Consider the following 13,090-nt stretch of genomic DNA (forward strand, 5'->3'; position numbering starts at 1 on the left):
ACTCCACAGGGCCTGGTTGTTGTGTCCTTCAGAGAACAAGAAGTCCTGGAGCAGCCGCAGCAGCTTGAGGGCATTGTGGGTGAAGCCAGGCAGGGCAGCTGGTCCTGACTCCTTCAGATCCGTCAGCGCTGACTCCAGCATCATCTCCAGCAGGCTGTGGGAGAGCAGGAAGCTCCATAGGGTGGTTCTCCCTTGGGATGCACCCACCTGGGACCCCGGGGCAGGACTCACCTGCGCTTGATCTCATCGGGAGGCCGCACCAGCTCGCAGGCTGTGCCCAGTTTGGTGAGGACAGAGAAGACCTGTCCACGTTCCCTCCATGCTGTGTCATCCCAGCCCTCCACCCCACGCCAGGTCACCGAGAAGACAATGTTGGTCAGGAGGTTGCACAGCTCTTCCTCGGGTGTTTGCTGCCAAATGGAGAAGAAGGGTGAGAGGTCCAGAGTCCAGCACAGCCCAGGGGTCGGGCACGACAGTTTGGGGCTCACCTGGGGGTTGCTGGTGTTGGAGATGTTGTCACTGGGCAAGGTGTCCTGGTAGCTGCTCTCATCCAGGACGTTGGAGAGGCTGGAACTCTTGCGTGCTCGCATTCCTGGGAAGGGCTTGAAGCTCTCCAGGGGTGAGGGGGTGCCAGGGCCGCTGGCTGGGGTCTGCGCGCCGCTCTCGGCCGTGGTGACGGAGCTGCTGCTGGCCAGGTCGAGTCCCAGGTCAAAGGGGGAGGTGGAGAAGGGTGAGAGTGGGTGGTAGACACCATCAAAGGGAGGACCATCACCCGGGTTGGAGGACGAGCGGCTGGCCCGGTCGGAGGAGTCAAAAGACTTGAAGTTGTAGGAGTGGAAGGACTTGGTGGGACCACTCGGGGAGATGGAGTGGTCGGAGAAGCCCTCGGAGAGCTCCTGGTCCGAGGCCTCGTAGCCCAGAGGCAGGAAGACATCCAGCTCTTGCAGCTCAGCTGGTGGTGAGCTCGTCCCCTCTTTGCCGGGGGGCTCTGGGAAGCGGAGCAGCTCCAGGCAGCCCACGTTGCCCACACTGCTGAGGCTGTGCTGGTGGGACTCGTAGGACTCCTTGACGTAGAGCTTGGTGAGCGTGTCCTGCCAGCCAGCCAGCCTTGCCAGCTGCTTCACCATGTCCTGCTGGGAGTAGATCAAGTGGAAGAGCTGCAAGAGAAAGCAAGGGGGAAGACCTGATGATGTTGTCCCCGCTCCTGGCCACCTCTCTTGGGAGTTTGGTGCCTCCAAGGGGAAGGATGTTTGGGTTGGCTGCTGATGGCCCTGAGATCCAGGATCTCCCACAGCCATCACTGGGTGCTGCACAGCCTCCACGCTGGCACATCCATGTTACCACCATCCCCACGGTCCCCGTGTTGAGGCGTGGTGGGGTGGCCCAGGGAGCTCAGCAGCAGGGTGACCCCTGGCTCCCAGTCCCTGGCACCTCTGGTGCTGCTCACCTTGCGGCAGATATCGAGCCGGACGGTCAGCTCGGCCCGGTGGGACAGATAAACCACAGCCACCAGGTCCTTGTAGTTGGGAGGGTCTGTGGAGAAGGAAAAACAGGCACGGTGGTGGGACATTGCCTTCTGTCCCCAAAAGCCACCAAGAGCAGATGGGAAGCCAGCAGTGATGACCCCATGGCGTGTGTTTGGGATGGGTGGCCAAGGCCAGCCTGGTTTGGGTGGGACAGGTGGTACCTGCTCCAAGGACCTGTTCTGAGAGGCAGCGGAAGAGCAGCATGGAGCCAGGGATGTCACTCAGGTGGGTGACAAGGCCCTGGTACCCGATGTCCTTCAGCTTCAGGCGGTTCTTGCTGCGCTCGGGGACCTTCTCATACTTCAGCATCTTGTAGAGGACCTGGTGAGGCAGAAAGGGGTGACCACCCTTGCTCTGGCACAGCTTTCAGTTGCTGGGGATGTCAAGAGGCTGGCACTGGGGACCCATCTGACCTTGAAGACCCTCTCCCGCACTTCATCCGAGAACTTCTTCTGCACCAGCAGTGAGAAGAGGACCTCCACGTGGCCTGGCTCGAAGAGGAAGCTGAAGAGCTGCTCCTGGGCTGGGGAGCCCTTCAGCAGGCTGTGGATCACCTCCAGTGCCCCGCAGACCTGTGGGACACAGAGCTCATGTGCTTCATCAGGACCTCAGGGGCTTCTCCATGGCCCACGGAGGTGCCTGGGGACCTGGGTAGCTCAGTGCCATACCTGCTGCTCGTCCTGTGCCCCAGCCACATAGTTCAACAGGCTCTGCATCTCCTCCCTAGAGAAGCTCCTGCAGAAGAAGTCCTTCACCAGGCTGAAGAGGGATGTCTGCACTGTTCTGATGTCATCAGTGGCTGTGGTCTTCTCCCTGGAGGTGCTGAGGGACAGGTGCAGATGGGTATTCCTGCTGCTCTGCTGTCCATTTGTCACCCATGGCAAGCACGATCAGCATGATCCCACATCCCACCCCGGAGCCTGAGGAACAACTCAGTGTAGGCACCCACTGGGAAACGTCCACCCCACACATTTGGGTCTCTGCAGGGTGCAAGCACCTCCAGTGCCAGTCAAGAAAAGGACAAGAGCAGATGCAGAAACCACCATGATCTGCTGCTGAAGAAATTCTGGGGGTGGGTTTTGAGACCCAATGTTCACAGCCCAGAGTGGAAGCTTAGGGACGGGACACGGACACAAGGGCAGTGGAAGGTCCTACAGCCACCACCATGCTCCCACACGAGAAGATGCTCACGGGGGGGATATTACCCCAAACAAAAGATGTCTACCCTAATTTGCAGCTCCAAAGGCTCAAGCCCATCACCACGGCAGCATTTGGGGGTCCAGGCTAGAAGCAGCAGCTCACCCATAGAAGGTCCGGATTGAGTCGAGCACGTACTGCACCCCGTACTTCTTACGGATGCGTTGCTTGTGGTCCTTGACAACGTTGGCCAGGTACTGGATGTGACCTGTGGGGAGGAGGTTGTGAGTGGTCCTGGAAGCTGGCTGGGAGGGAGAACATCCCCAAGAACTCCCAGGTCCCACCTAAGCGAACGGCAAAGCCGCTGTTGCTCCAGATGCGGAAGTCAAAGAGGAGGTGTTGGTAGAGGAGGTGCAAGAGGAGCCCACTGCCCTCAGAGGCCACCTGCTCCATGAGGATCTGTGAAGCCATCAGCGTGCTCATGTCCAGCAAGGGGCTGGAGACCTGCCACGGGCAAGAGGAGAGGTTTGCTGCACTGCTGTCCCACTTGAAGAACCATAGGATGGAACCTTTGGTAGCCCCCCATACCTTCTGCAGCAGTGCCCCGATGATGGCCGGGCCGTGGCACTGCACCAGGCTCTCCTGGTTCACTGGGTGGTTCTGGATGAAGTTCTTCACCAGCAGCAGGAAGGCAGCCACGTTGTTCCTCTCCAGTCTGGTCTCTGCAAGGCACGGGACAAAGCCCTGCTGGTGGCCTCGAGCACCTTCGAAGGACCTTCTGGAGACCCTGCCGTAAACTTTTCTCTGCAAACTTTTCAGCCCCTTCCCCTTCTTCCCCCCAAATTTAAGTGAGTGGAAACCTCGTTACTCTGAGCTTCTTGGAAATAAGCAGCTGGGGATGGGGAGAAAACCCATTTCATCTCTGTGGGAGAAGGCTCCTGCATCAACCCAGCCCTACTACAAGACACCAGAGACTCCACACAAAGGCAAGGTTGGAGCCACCTTTGTCCCCCCAGAATTGCTCGTTTATGACTAATTGGGTCATAACAGCAGGAAAAGATGTCAATGGTTTCTCCATTGCTCTGTGATTCTTGGTGCTCCAAGCAGGACTTCTCATACCCTTGGTAGACACCAGCCCACTCCAGGCAGCACCCAGTGGGGTCACCCCAGGCCACCCCAACTGGTTGGCTCCCACTCCACATCCCCTGAAGTCCTCACCTGAGGACTTGCCCAGTGGGATGAGCATGCCCTGGGCATTCCTGGAGGATGTCAGCTCTGGCCCCACCAGGTCATTGGTCTCCTGCTCATCCTCAGGCTCCTCCTTCTTGGACACCACTTGCTCCAGGAGGGGCAGCAGGACACCCATCCCACCCACACAGTTGACCACGTCCTGCCAGAGGGAGGGGAAAGGCTTTGCTGGGTGACAGCAGTAGAGAAGGAGGTTTCACATGCACCTGGAGGTTGTCCTGCCTGCTCATGGGCTCAGCCCAAGCTGAGAAGATCCAGGCCCTGTGGTCAGCAAAGATCAGCAAGCACCTTGACCCCATCCTACAGCTCAAACCTAGAAGAAGTCCCCAGAAAGCACCTGCACCACCCATTTTGCCTCCCTTGGGTACTGAGAACCTACGAGGCAGATAGGTCCTTGGTGGACCCATGGGTCAGGCAGGACCTCAGAGGATCCATGGAGCACACAGGCCCTTGGTGGACCCAATATGATGTAGCAGAATCTCCACAGGGTCCAGAGGAACCACCCAGCACTCCTTAGGGGTCTTTTCCCTGCCCTGTACCCCAGAAGGGCCCCACCTATCTTCATGGCACGGGGTGGCTGGGCCAGGATGGAGCCAGGGATGGGACCCTGTGCCCTGTCCATACCTTGATGTCCCAGTTGACCACCCTGTGCCCTGTCAGCCTCCCGTCCAAGCCGTGGCTGGGAGAGAGGTCCAGGCAGATGTTGTTCCTGCAGGCCTAGGAGAGAGCACCACGGGAACATCTTCATGCTCCTGGAGATGTCACCTACAGCAAAAGCTCCACCAGTGCTGTCCCCACCCCTAGAGGGGTGGTTCTCCTCACCTGTGGAGTGTAGTACAGCAGGAGTTTGCTGCTGAGCTCCACCAAGTCACTTTCCAGTGTAAACGGGGACATCACGTTTGGCCCTGGGGGAAGAGGATTGGGGTGAGCTGGGACGTGGTTGAGGAGCCTCTGGTTGCCACCAGCACCCCCACAGATGTCCCCTGCCTCCCACCCTGCTGTACCTGCACAGAAGAGTGCCTTGACTTGGGCTTGCTGCAGAGCCTCACAGAAGATGGCCACGGAGCCCAGGTGACCCTCCAGGGAGGTGGGACGGCCCCACTCGGTGTCCTGGCTGCCAGCAGCCGTGGTGGCCACCACCCCCTCAGTGGGGGGCTGAGTAGGGGTCCAGGCACGGGGTCCCAAGGTGGCAGGGACAGACTGGGAGTGGTGGAGCACGGGACGTGCTGGGAAGACCAGGTCCGGGCCGTGGGACGCTGGCGGGTGGCCGGTGGCGGCAGTGGTGGTCCGGTGGCCGGCGGAACCGATGCAGCAGGAGGTGAAGGACTGGAAGGGAGAAGGAGCCGTGCTGGATCTCCAGCCCCATGCCACGGGGAGAGGGGTTCAGCCAGGGGGAGGGGGGTGCCCCACCTCGTGGAGGGAGGGGAAGCGGAGCTGCGCCGTCTTCCGTAGGTGCCCATCGGCGTAGATGCTGACGATGTTCTGGCCAAAGGGCCGGCGGCCGGCGACGTGGACGATGTCAACGCAGTGCTGAGGGGACAAGGAGGGGACGTCAGGCATCCTGGCATCCTCCTTGCTCCCCCTGATGGGGACGGGGATGGTGCTCACCCAAGCCGAGTCGTTGAAGGCAAACTCTGGCAATGCCACGGTCATGTAGTCCTTCTTGGTGCAGACGGCCACCACCAAGACGCCACCGGCAGTGAAGAAAGCTTCAAAGCCCGTCCCACCAGCTGTGAAGAAGCTGGTAGAGGAGAAGCAGGGTGAGGATGGCGGTGCTGCCCCTCTTCATCCTCACCTCAGCCCTCCCCACTCCCTTCCCCTCGAGCATCACCTGTAGAGCTGTCTCCTCTTCGGCCTCACCGGTGCCTCGGGCTCCTCCTCGCTCAGGCACAACCAAGCGTGGAAAGCGAAGGCCCCACCGGGCCACTTCTGGATGGCGGGCACCATGATCCCCGCCATGCTGGGCATCAGGTCAAAGCTCTGCAGAGCCCGGGGTGGCCCTTCCACCCTCGCCATCCCCGAGAGGGCCCGGATGATGGGCGCCAGGTAGGGGTGAGGTCCCCGACCCCGCTGGCGCCGCAGGAGCCGCAGGAGTTGCCGCAGCTCTCCGGGGCGGATGGAGAGGCTGCCCAAGGCTCGCAGAAGCTCCAGTAAATGTTCAGAGCAGGCAACTGGAAGAGCTGGTTCGGTGGCCAAGGCACCCAGGAGGTAGCCCACCATGCCTGCCTTGACACAAGTGAGGCGGTTGGGCAAGGAGGCTTCGCAGAGCCGCCGCAGCTGGCCCGAGAGGAAGACCTGAAGGTCCTGGCACGCCAACGTTGGCAACCAGGCCAGGAGGATGAGGAGGGGCTGCTCATTGCGGATGGGGTGGACTGGGAAGGAGCTGTGGTCACCTTCTACTGCCTGTTGAAACACAAGAGGTGGTTGGTGCAGCCCTGACCCCGGGGAGAGGGACAGATCTTCCACCCTGGTCAGCACAAGCTGTGCATCAAGCCTATCAGAGACCCCTGTGCATCAAAAGTCTTGGAGAACTTGTAGATCAAAAGTTTTGGAGACCCCTGTGCATCAAAAGTCTTGGAGAACTTGTAGATCAAAAGTTTTGGAGACCCCCATGCATCAAAAGTCTTGGAAACTGTCAGGCATCAAGAGTCTTGAGACCTACAAGCATCCGAAGTCTTGGAGGTGCCCAAGCATCAAGAGTCTTGGAGACCCTTATGCTTCAAGCATCTTGGAGAACTCCATGTTGGAGAAAAGTGTTGGAAAACTCCTCTGCATCACGGGTCTTGGAGACCCTTGTGCCTCAAATGTCTTGGAGATCTCCAAGCATTCAAAGTCTTGGAGGTACCTGTGCATCAAGAGTCTTGGAGACCCTTGTACTTCAAGAATCTTGGAGAACTCCATGTTGGAGAAAAGTGTTGGAAAACTCCTGTGCATCACGAGTCTTGGAGACCCTTGTGCCTCAAATGTCTTGGAGAACCTCTATGCATCAAGGACCCTGAAGACCTCCATGCATCAAGCATCTTGGAACTCCCGTGCATGAAGCACATTGGAGACCCCCATGTTTCAAGCACTTTGGAGACCCTGTATATCAAGCATTTTGGGGATGTTGGCACACCCAGCAGTACCAAAGAAAGCACTGCCACATCAGGAAGGGCTCAAATCTCCTCAAAGCTGAGCAGGACCCCAAGCTAAAGATGGTCCCACGACCCCCTGGGAGAAAGTTCCCCATTGGGAAACTAACAAGGTGGAGAAGACTGGGTGGGGTGAGGAATGGGATTGCTGGGGGCTGAGTTCCACCACGAACCACCAGCACTGAGGGCTTTGCTCAGCGTGGAGGAGAAGTGGACATGCTCACCATGTTGAGGAGCTCCTGGAGCAGGCGTTGGGTGGGCTGGCCCTGGCTCCTCAAGACCTCGTAGAGGTGGGCGTAGCCGATGCGTTCCTTGAACACCTCCTGCAAGCACCCAGCCACGTGGGACCGTGCCCCGAGCCCCACCATCTGCTGCTTCCACCCCAGCCCCCAAACCCACCCATATTTGGGGTGAATCCCCCACCCTGGGTCCACTGCCCACCTTGGCTGAGGGGGAGCTCCTCATGATGGCAGTGAGCACCCCGATGGCATGGACCGCGATGGTGTCGGAGCTGCCCTCAAAGACCTACGGAGACACGGGGGTGGGGGGTGGGTCTGCCAAGCCTTGGGGTTGGGGAGGGGGGACACAACCCCACCAGAACTGGTGGTTTGGAGCCATGGGGTTGGGGAGGGGGCACACACAACCCACCACAGCTGGTGGTTTGGAGCCATGGGGTTGGGGAGGACACACACAACCCCACCAGAACTGGTGGTTTGGAGCCATGGGGTTGGGGAGGGGGGACACACAACCCACCACAGCTGGTGGTTTGGAGCCTTGGGGTTGGGGAGGGGGGACACAACCCACCACGGATGGTGGTTTGGAGCCATGGGGCTGGGGAGGAGTGACACAACCCCACCAGAGCTGGTGGTTTGGAGCCATGGGGTTGGGGAGGGGGGACACACAACCCCACCAGAGCTGGTGGTTTGGAGCCATGGGGCTGGGGAGGAGGGACACACACAACCCCACCAGAGCTGGTGGTTTGGAGCCATGGGGTTGGGGAGGACACACACAACCCCACCAGAGCTGGTGGTTTGGAGCCTTGGGGTTGGGGAGGGAGGACACAACCCACCAGAGCTGGTGGTTTGGAGCCATGGGGTTGGGGAGGGGGGACACACAACCCCACCAGAGCTGGTGGTTTGGAGCCATGGGGTTGGGGAGGGGGGACACACAACCCCACCAGAGCTGGTGGTTTGGAGCCATGGGGTTGGGGAGGACACACACAACCCCACCAGAGCTGGTGGTTTGGAGCCATGGGGTTGGGGAGGACACACACAACCCCACCAGAGCTGGTGGTTTGGAGCCATGGGGTTGGGGAGGGGGGACACACAACCCCACAACACCTGGTGGTTTGGTTGTGAGGTGGCTCCAGACAATACCTGCTGGAGCTTGTCCCCATCTGGTGGCCGCGTGGGGACGTCCTCCCGGGCTCCCCCCGCCTCCCGTGAGTTGCTGAGGTAGAGCTGTGGGACACAAGGTGGGTGTCAGTCCCAGGGAGAAGCACCTGGCACGGGGTGGGGGGAAGAGGGATGGTGGTTATGGAGTGTCCCCACCCTAAGGATGCTGTCGCCGTCACCCTGTCCCGGCATCGTTTGGAAGCGGGACGGGTGAGGATGGAGATGAGGGTGTGCCCAGCCCCGGTGTCATCAGGGAGGGGACAGTGAGGTGGGCAGCTCAGTACCTTGCTGTTCTGGAGGAGGCGGATGATGTGCTCAAAGCAGTTGTTGCTGAGGAAGACAGCTTGGAGGACAGGCCTGTCCTCACAGCTCAGCATGGCCGGGATGGCATCTGGGGGGAGGGGGAGATGGATCAGCACCCAGCCCACCTCCCCCATCCACACCTATCCCCCCATGAGCACCTCCCCATCCCCAAATACCCCCTGTGAGCACCTCCCCATCCCACCCACAGCCCCCATGAGCACCTCCCCATCCCCAGATACCCCCTGTGAGCACCTCCCCATCCCCCTCCCCATCCCCAAATACCCCCCATGAGCACCTCCCCATCCCCAAATACCCCCCATGAGCACCTCCCCATCCCCCTCCCCATCCCCAAATACCCCCCATGAGCACCTACCCATCCCACCCACAGCCCCCATGAGCACCTACCCAACCGACCTCCCCCCCAAGAGCACCTCCCCATCCCACCTCCCCACCCATGAGCACCTACCCAACCCACCTCCCCATCCCAAAATACCCCCCCATGAGCATCTACCCAACCCACCCACCCCCCACGAGCACCTCCCCATCCCACCTCCCCATCCCCAAATACCCCCCATGAGCACCTACCCAACCCACCTCCCCATCCCCATGAGCACCCACCCAACCCACCCACTCCCCATGAGCACCCACCCATCCCACCTCCCCATCCCCATCTCCCCCCCCATGAGCACCTACCTACCTCCCCATCCCCATGAATACCTACCCAACCCACCTCCCCATCCCCAAATCCCCCCCATGAGCACCCAACCCACCTCCCCATCCCCACCTCCCCATCCCCACGAGCACCTACCCAACCCACCTCCTCATCCCAAAATACCCCCCATGAGCACCCACCCAACCCCCCCACTCCCCATGAGCACCTACCCATCCCCACCTCCCCATCCCCACAAGCACCCACCCAACCCACCTCCCCATCCCCATGAGCACCCACCCAACCCCCCCACCCTCCACGAGCACCCACCCATCCCACCTCCCCATCCCCATCTCCCCCTCCATGAGCACCCACCCAACCCACCTCCCTCCCCCATGAGCACCTACCCATCCCACCCACAGCCCCCATGAGCACCCACCCAACCCACCTCCCCATCCCCATGAGCACCTCCCCATCCCCACCTCCCCATCCCCACGAGCACCTACCCAACCCACCTCCCCATCCCCATGAGCACCTACCCAACTCACCTCCTCATCCCAAAATACCCCCATGAGCACCCACCCAACCCCCCCACTCCCCATGAGCACCTACCCATCCCCACCTCCCCATCCCCCCGAGCACCCACCCAACATGAGGACCCGCAGAGCCACCAGGCCGCCGGCCGCCTCCGGCGCCAAGGACGCGACGGGGAGGTCGGAGTTGAGGACCCTGAAGTATCCATCCAGGAGGAGCCGCAAGGGCACGGGACCCACCCCGGGGCTGCTGCCGTGGAGGACGTGGACCACGGCCACCACCACGTGGAGAACCAGCTCCAGCATCCCGGGGAGAGGGGGGGGTTCCCCACCTCCCCGCCGCAGCACCCCCAGCAGCACCTCCAGCGCCGCCGGCGTGATGGCCCTGGCGGCGTTGGGCTGTTGGGATAGTGGGGATTGGAGGTCTTCTATCGCGATATAAACCTCCTCGTTTTGGAGGCCTTCACCCAAATTCTGCTTTTTTAGGCTTTCAGATTGATGAAATTTTGCGTCAGCCCAAACAGAGCCACCAAAGGAGTTCCGAGCCTCATGGCTCAACAGCTTTGGCTCCGCTTCCTCTTGGTTTATTTTTTTTTTAAGGTAAAACCCAAGGAGTTTAGGGCTGGAAATTGGAATACAGAATCGTTCCATGCTGAGTTGTTGTCTCTGTATATGCAATATTCTGTATTTTTAGGGCTGGAAATTGAAATCTAGAATCATAGGATCATTTTGTGTTTCAATTCCCAGCCCTAAATTCAGTGGATTTTCCATTAAAAAAGAATGAGATGAAAGACAGAATATTAAACATAGAATCATTGCATATTATATATCCATATATAAACAATATTCTGTATTTTTAGGGCTGTAAAGTGAAATCTAGAATCATAAAATCATTTTGTGTTTCAATTCCCAGCCCTAAATTCAGTGGATTTTCCATTAAAAAAGAATGAGATGAAAGACAGAATATTAAACATAGAATCATTGCATATTATATATCCATATATAAACAATATTCTGTATTTTTAGGGCTGGAAATTGAAATCTAGAATCATAGGATCATTCTGTGTTTAAATTCCCAGCCCTAAATTCAGTGGATTTTGCCTTTAAAAAAAAAATTTCTATATTTTAGGGGCTGTAAAGTGAAATCTAGAATCATAAAATCATTCTGTGTTTAAATTCCCAGCCCTAAATTCAGTGGATTTTCCATTAAAAAAGAATGAGATGAAAGACAGAATATTAAACATAGACTCATTACAGATTATATATCTATATATATGCAATATTCTATATTTTATGGGCTGGAAAGTGAAATCTAGAATCATAAAATCATTCTGTGTTTAAATTCCCAGCCCTAAATTCAGTGGATTTTGCCTTTAAAAAAAAAGTTTAAAAAAAAAGAATGAAATGAAAGACAGAATATTAAACATAGAATGTAAATATAGAAGCACAGAATAATTTTATATTTATTGCATGTATACAATATATATTTAGGGTTGAAGGCTTAGGCAGAGATTCATAGAATCATTCTATATATTTTTTTATTTATATTTATACAATTTTCTGTGGATCTAGGGCTGGAAATTTAAATACAGACTAATGATCTATATACTATATACATATATAGAATTTTCTATATTTTTAATGGAACTTCAAATATAGAATTTGGAAAGATTCTGTATTTAAATTTCCAGCCCTAAATTCAGTGGATTTTACCTCAAAAAATAAATTAAATAAAAAATGGAACTTAAATATAGAATCACTCTGTATATATTCTGTATATACATGTATATATATGCAATATACCATATATTAAAGGCTGGAAGATTAAGTTTAAATATAGACCCACAGAACCTTTGTATATTTCAATTACCAGCCCTAAACCCAGTGGGTTTGACCTCAAAAGAAAAATAAAAAAAAAGGCAAAAACCCAACCAACCAAACTGATTTTAAAAAAGTTTCCACAAATTATGCAGTTTAATTCTGAACTTTATCTCACTTAGAGAAACAAAAAATAATACAAAGAACAATAAATGGATATTAAATATAGAATTAATGATAAAGAAATAGAAAATGAAGATATACTGATTTAATGTCACTATTAATTTAATTTTAATATTATTAATCTATTTTAAAATAATTAACTTATAGTAAAGTTCTTAATATTTGATATTAATATATTACATGAATATAATTATTGAGATAACTGTAACATCATAACAATTAATGAATATACTATATATGAATATATTAATGAATATATTAATATAATGCTAACAATTTTTATAAAATTAATATAATACTATATTTGGCAATAATAAATAATTTAACCTATTTATATTTATTATAACGATAATAAACAAATCATAAACATCATAATAAAGACTAAATAACTGTAACATCATAACAATTAATGAATATACTATATATGAATATATTAATGAATATATTAATATAATGCTAACAATTTTTATAAAATTAATATAATATTATATTTGGCAATAATAAATAATTTAATCTATTTATATTTATTATAATGATAATAAACAAATCATAAACATCATAATAAAGACTAAACATTAAGTAACAGAATTAATACTTTAATATCACTAAATTATTAATTTAATTAAGAGATATTTAAAAATTAAGAAGAAACAAAGCCTTGAGGTTTGATGAGGATCCCAAACCCCCCTCATCCCCTTCCTGACCTTACCTTGGACCCGGAGAGGATGGCTCCAAAAAGATGGATCAGCCGGAGCTGGATGGGCTCAGGGAGGTGTTCTGCAGCCTGGAAGCTCTCTGGGAGGATGAGGAGGGATGGATTTACATCAGGGAGGGATTAAAAACAAAGAGGGAAAACCCCAAACCCCTTTCCTACTCAAACCCCAAACCCCTTTCCTCCTCAAACCCCAAACCCCTTTCCTACTCAACCCCCAAACCCCTCTCCTACTCAACCCCCAAAACCCCTTTCCTACTCAACCCCCAAACCCCTTTCCTACTCAACCCCCAAACCCCTTTCCTCCTCAAACCCCAAACCCCTCTCCTACTCAACCCCCAAAACCCCTTTCCTACTCAACCCCCAAACCCCTCTCCTACTCAACCCCCAAACCCCTTTCCTCCTCAAACCCCAAACCCCTCTCCTACTCAACCCCCAAACCCCTTTCCTACTCAA

General features: G+C 54.5%; 1 protein-coding gene across 1 annotated transcript in view; it reads right to left on the bottom strand.

Moving 5' to 3' along the window:
* NBEAL2 (neurobeachin like 2) overlaps positions 1-13,090 on the bottom strand; it is a 39,196-nt gene that overhangs the window by 13,415 nt on the left and 12,691 nt on the right. The window contains 22 exon segments of the mRNA XM_071734522.1: positions 475-545; positions 1,063-1,157; positions 1,448-1,533; positions 1,688-1,847; positions 1,940-2,098; positions 2,195-2,348; positions 2,829-2,931; positions 3,008-3,167; positions 3,252-3,385; positions 3,882-4,053; positions 4,536-4,628; positions 4,734-4,816; positions 4,916-5,237; positions 5,322-5,441; positions 5,520-5,652; positions 5,743-6,314; positions 7,267-7,365; positions 7,484-7,567; positions 8,419-8,502; positions 8,721-8,827; positions 10,035-10,320; positions 12,632-12,717. Of these exon segments, the coding sequence (XP_071590623.1) occupies positions 475-545; positions 1,063-1,157; positions 1,448-1,533; positions 1,688-1,847; positions 1,940-2,098; positions 2,195-2,348; positions 2,829-2,931; positions 3,008-3,167; positions 3,252-3,385; positions 3,882-4,053; positions 4,536-4,628; positions 4,734-4,816; positions 4,916-5,237; positions 5,322-5,441; positions 5,520-5,652; positions 5,743-6,314; positions 7,267-7,365; positions 7,484-7,567; positions 8,419-8,502; positions 8,721-8,827; positions 10,035-10,320; positions 12,632-12,717 (3,363 nt within the window).

Source organism: Heliangelus exortis, chromosome 2, assembly GCF_036169615.1.
Source record: "Heliangelus exortis chromosome 2, bHelExo1.hap1, whole genome shotgun sequence".
NCBI classification, from domain to species: domain Eukaryota; kingdom Metazoa; phylum Chordata; class Aves; order Apodiformes; family Trochilidae; genus Heliangelus; species Heliangelus exortis.